General features: G+C 44.8%; 1 protein-coding gene across 3 annotated transcripts in view; it reads right to left on the bottom strand.

Annotated features, from left to right (window-relative positions):
- Positions 1-2,079: 2,079 nt before the first annotated feature.
- Positions 2,080-6,000, bottom strand: part of DYM (dymeclin) — a 230,402-nt gene continuing 226,481 nt past the window's right edge. For all 3 annotated transcript variants that reach the window (XM_075726068.1, XM_075726069.1, XM_075726070.1), the window contains one exon: positions 2,080-4,806. In XM_075726068.1, coding sequence (XP_075582183.1) covers positions 4,657-4,806 — 150 coding nt within the window. In that variant the 3' untranslated portion in view covers positions 2,080-4,656. The remainder of the gene's footprint in view (positions 4,807-6,000) is intronic.

Below are 6,000 nucleotides of genomic sequence, written 5' to 3'. Positions count from 1 at the left end.
TAGGTTGGATACTAGGAAAAATTTCTTCACGGAAAGGGTGGTCAAGCATTGGAACAGGCTGCCCAGAGAGGTGGTGGAGTCCCCATCCCTGGAAGTGTTCAAAAAACGGGTAGACATGGCACTTGGGGACATGGTTTAGTGTAGTCTACCCTTGATTGGCTTAGTGTGGACTTGGTAGTGTAGGTTAATGGTTGGACTGGATGATCTTAAAGGGCTTTTCCAACCTAAACGATTCTATGATTCTATGATTGGGTCTGTGTCGTGCTGCTGAAGACAATTTTATGGATTGCCTGTTGTGTAGTTAAAGAGAAAAGAGCCCTCTTGGAGCCTCTTGGGTGTGGGTATGTGCTTGATACAGAATTTAACCCAATAATATTGGCTGGAGAAACCTCAAAGATAAAAACCTTCATGCAACTTTCAGTACAAGCAAAAGCTCCCCAAACTGAGCAGTTACTGCAGCACAATTAGTGCCCTGATCTGGATCTCAGCACCCCGAACTGGGCTCGGGGAGGAGGGGGAGAGACCACAACTATGAACAGGAACGTACCGAGTAAACATTTCCTTCCTCTGAATCTGATAACTCCATTGAGGCTGTTGTGTGTCGTTATCAGACGTGCAGCTGTTACCTTAAACACTGCTAGTTGTGAGTTGGTAGAGTCTGTTGATTTAATAACAGATAATAATTATTATAATAATAACCCCCAAAAACCAAATTAACAACAAACCGAACACAAAAGCAGCTGGGCCCCTGAATTTTACAGTATTACGGGTGCGAATGGTACCGATTTTTAAGCTAGCTCGGTAAAGGCGGCTAAGACCCTGCTGATGGGTGAAGACTGGAAAGGATTTACAGCGGTCAGTGCGATCGTATAGAAAACTCCTGGTCTTCAAGCACAGAAGTCCGGGTTTTCGCAGACCGGGCCCAATAGATCAGGAGAGAGCCTGGGCTTGACTAACTATAAGATGGCATTGGACCTTTAGTTGGCTGGATTAGACAACGTACGCAAGAATAAAACCGAGCCGCCCAATAGGAGAGGTTGTACAAAAAGCTTTAGATTTTCCAAAGAATTGAGGGGGTGTTGTTTGCTTCTTCCTTTCCTGTTTAACTGGTAGATCAACAATCTAGCAGGCACATAGAAAACAGTTTGGTTTTTTTTCCTGTAACTTGCCTAATACTCTTTGGTTTTAGGCTAGTAGGGTCAAGAAATGCCATGAAATCTGGAAGGTTTTTGGGCTGCGGTTGCTAAAGTGAATGATGCTTGACTCAGTTGTAGCTTCCAACCCACCATCTCGTTTTCATAGCGAGATCAGAGCTTCTCTCGGTTAACTGAGGAAGGACAATTTCTCCCTCATCAGGGACACGGGCATCAGGCCTCACATGCACAACCTCCACTTCGCTAACAACTTACACAGCCACTTGGTCTCCCGCCCATTCTCCCGAAAGCTTCAAACCCAGAGGAGACTCATGGAAGGGATGGTCTTCTGAGTGCAGACAGAGCAGACTCCCTTCCCCTCCCAAACCCTGACGCAATGGGTTTCCCTCTCTCACGCGACTCAAGTAGCCTAGGCAGACGGTGTCACTAGCGATCGGTACTCAGCGCAACAACATGGACACATTAAGGCTAAGATCCCAGTACAACACCCAACCCAACCTCCAAAAACCAGGGAGACACCATCTGCCTAAATGGTGTGGCCAGAACAACAGGGAAGAGCAACTGAGGGTGCAGAAACACATCATGTCTGGGCTGGGCTGAAGGGGACGGTCCCGTCCCTCCTCTGCTCCACCCTACGACTCCATGTTCCCAGTGCCTCTTCCAGGCTGTACCTGCTGCGGCCGTAGAAGTTGAGTTGGCAAGAGCCCTCCGTTACATGGGATTCAGCGTGACACTGCAGCATGACACGTTCCTTCTTTCGCCAAGCACAGATTTAAACAACCATCTACTTAATACAATAAATAAAATAATGTTCTCTTTATTGCACATCACGGAGAACGTTATAAAAACCTCATGCACGTTAGATCTGATGACCGCACCAAGACCCGCTGGCCAAACGTCACCACGCGGCAGCTATCAGGTAAAACAAATACAACTACAGCCTGTATTTACTGTTTTAAATTCTTTTTTTTTTTTTTTATTATGCATAATAAATCTTTCACACAAAGTAATGAAAAGGATCCCTAAGGTGATACGTTACAGATCTGAAGGAAAACAGAGTATTTGTGACCGTGCCAGACTGCAGTCTTCAGGACACTGCCAGACCCACATAACGCTCAAAATCTTGGAAGAGCCAATGGGGCTAGCATGGATTTCAGCATAAATCTTGGTCTGGCTCTGCTGTTTCAGCTTTGGATTGTAACTCCAGCTGTTCCAAACCAGCTGGGCCCTGGGAGCATTGCATATTAATTAAATGCATACAGAAATTACGCAGTCGGAACAAACCTGTTCCTTCTGTCCTCCAATTCAATGTCATCACAACAAGAGGACAGCGAGAAATAATTTACTGTGCGCCTCCTACATTGATTCAGCAGCTGGTTTGACCTCTTCTATCAGACTGCTGCTTTATGGACTCTTCTCTTTATAAAAAGCCCTTTCAAAGAAAAATCAGGTTCTCTCCAGTTTGACGCCCGGCTGATAAGCATCTGCTCTGGCTGAGCCCTCTTTCATGAAGCGCTCCACTTCTGCTGAAGGAAGCAGGGTGGAGGGTGCTCACCTCGGGGCAGGTTCAAGTGCTCACGGGTGGTTAAGACAGATAAAAACCGAGCCATCACAGTAGCTTCAGAATCCACGGTTTAAAAGTGCATCTTCAGACTGACCTTTCCAAAGGCTGGGCAGCTCTGCTGACTCACAAATGCTCTTAAGTCTTTTAATAAAGACAAAATTACAAATCACTACAATAACCAAGAAGAGTCATTCCCCTTTGACGTTTGCTCAAAGACAAAAAAAGAAAAAAACCCCATAAATCCAAAACACAGCATAGACTTATGCGCAGCTCAGTCACGGTTCATTCATTTCTCATATGTTCCTAAGAAAAAAATGCATCTCCAGTCTTACTACTGCCTTTTCTCAAAAGCTTCTGCCATTTTAAAGTCCTAAATGCTCCTGGGCTGTATATGTTGTTTTGTAGCTATATTTAAATAAATTTGGAAAGCATCTTTTTTTTTTTTTTTCCTTTTTTTTTTTTAGCCAGCATTTCCATTTGTGTAGGACTCAAATGGACTTCCACCTCTAAATAAGCAGATAAAAGGAAAGTACAATCCTAGCGCATCCTTCAGGGACAGAAAAGGGTGCAAGCAATTCTATTTAAAGCCACTCGAAGGACTGCCTGAAAGCAAATGCACCCAATTCTTCAGGTCAGTAACCAGAACATGCTGGAGCGGGCAGCGAATACAAGGAGTTGCCATGTATGTTTAGGAACTAATTCCTTGATATTTATGTTTTGGCATGCAATGCACTGGTGGCAGTCCCTCCACGCAGCAGCATGCGGGATTAGAGCGTTTGCATGCCTGCGCAACGGGCACCATCAGGAGCCTCCCCAGAGAAGTGATGATCCTCATTTTGAAAAATGAGATGTTCTTTCAAAATCAGGTCAAGCCATTTCTTTTGTTCTTCCAACTGCAGAAACAGGTATATCAGGAAAGGACACTTTAAAACAACAACAACAAAAAAGAGAAGTAGTCTACATTCAGATAAATTTATACTTCTGCCATAAAACCTTTAATAGCAAACAGGGGACTTTCAACACAGAACTTTGCCAAGGATCCCCACGACACACTGTCACCATTACACATAGTTTTACAGGACATCGGTCTATTTTACAATCTTATAACTATTTTCTTTGGAGATTTTTTTTTCCCCCCCCACACCTTCAACTTCCAGGAACAACTTTTGCACAGAAGCACGGTAAAACAAGTCTGTAAGGGACCTGACTCTGAAAGCTGGTGTTTCTAGCCTTCTATAGAGTATTTGCCAGTCAAACAACAACAAAAAAAAGACTTGTTACTGAAAATCCTCCCACAAACATTTTGACATCTAAATCAAGTGTTCTGGATCTGCCTGGGAGCTGATCTGATTAATATGCTGCTTGCTGAGTTCACTCGGGTGACAGTGTAGACACCAATTTAATGACTGCAGCCTTGCCAGTGCCACCAAAATGAAGGGCTGTGAGTGAAAGCACGGGATTAGGTAACGAGTAACCCACAGCAGAATCCAAGAGACCATAGAAAGCCTGACCCAACGAAGCTGCCTCGCTTGAAAGAAACAAAAATACAAATGCTGCTTCCAAATCAAAGTCCGCAACCTCTTTCCTCATTTACCCCGTTAAGTTAAAAGAACAAATCAGGTTTGTGGTTGGTAGTAACATCACACCCCATGTGTAAGGCCTCATTTTCATCAAACAAGCTCTAGGTTATAGGACTATAAATACAAGGTTGCCTACAAGCCATCAGTTCCTCACACCACAGTCTGTTGCCAGCGTGTCGGTGGCAATCTGCTTCCAAAACGTTGACGCTGGACTGTACACTAGTGGCAAGCTTCATTCTCCGTAAGCTTTGGGGTCTGAGGGTGCACGCTGGAAGGGGTCACGTATTAAAACACACGGTGCAGAGTTTTGTTTTCTGTAAGAAGACGGAGTTGAGTTGGCTTGACTGGGGCATCTCCTTCAGCCGGAGTCCATAGTGAAGAGCTGGATGTCATGCGGGTTCCAGTACAGGGCCACGGCGGAGTTGTAGACCAAGGACCAAACGTAGGGGATGAAGAACTCCTCAGGCTGCTCCTCCTCCACGTACTTGAACTTCAGCTCGGGGAACTTCTGCAACAAGAAACCAAAGTCCGCTGAGAAAAGGTTTGCATGTCTGTTTGCAAACACGCAGCCCATGTAAACACTGAAGAAAGGAGTCTGGTGAAAAAAATAAGGGAACTGAACCATTAGACCTGAAGGAAAACATTTACGGGATAAAGCGATCATTTATAATTTCTTCTTTGAACTGAATGCTACATCGGCATATTGTATTCAACCCTTTCACTGCTGGTCACTCTCAATCTGCCTGTTAACAAAGACTAAATGTGAATCCTTTACATACCACAAAGGTCTTAAGGAAAACTGTCATTTTTAGCAGCCCCACAAAAGCTGCCTTGCTTGCGCACGTACAGACCTGCTTATTGCAGTTTGCCCTAAAAAGCACTTTTCTATTAACTGTACTCGGCTCCTTAGCAGGAGAATCCTTTGGAAAAGCCATAAGAATAAGCAGCCCATCATATGTTTTCAGGAACCCGGTGTTATGGCAAACTGACTTTTTCTCTAATTCTCAAAGAATTTATGTACATACAAGTTTTCAGGAGAAGAACGCTCTTCCTCCAGGAAGCACGGTGGGAAGCCTGGCTCCACAGGTGGGTTCCTGGAGGCCACTTCCAGTTTTGCTGCAGGTTCCTCTGTAGTTTTGGGTAGGTCATTACCTCTGTGCCTTGGCTTTGCCGTTGCTGAGGAGCACACAGAATGACTCTAACGGCATCGCTGTGGCAATTAACCCTGCAAGCTCCTCAACTGCAACGTGTCACACGTCTATCCCACTTCAGCTTCTAAGGCTGTAACCACAGGACCTGTGCGCATAGACCTTATTGCCCATCCACGCAGACACCTCCTGGAAATCACAGGCTAGACAATACCATTTCCACAAAAGCCCTCTTTTTCAGTACCAGCTTTAAGCAAAGCACTTCCAGAATTAACACACATCAGATGTGCTAGCCCAGCCCATCCTAAACTGGATAGACATGCTGCATCCTCAATTTTCCAATTTTCTCTCATTTCTTCCCTCCCAAAGCAGCGCGTACATTGCAAACCCACTGCGTTTGCTCTCGGTAAGCATGTGTTTTGGGGAAGAGCTGAGCCTACTTTTATACTGTGCTCTTCAATCATTTTATCTACTTCTTGCCTGTGTCAAGAGCTTGGCAGAGTCTCAGATAAAAGCCGCATTACAATGATCACTGGGGTAAGATAAAACATGAC

This window comes from Pelecanus crispus, chromosome Z (assembly GCF_030463565.1).
Source record: "Pelecanus crispus isolate bPelCri1 chromosome Z, bPelCri1.pri, whole genome shotgun sequence".
Taxonomy (NCBI): domain Eukaryota; kingdom Metazoa; phylum Chordata; class Aves; order Pelecaniformes; family Pelecanidae; genus Pelecanus; species Pelecanus crispus.
This window is presented reverse-complemented; position numbering and strand designations above follow the sequence as displayed.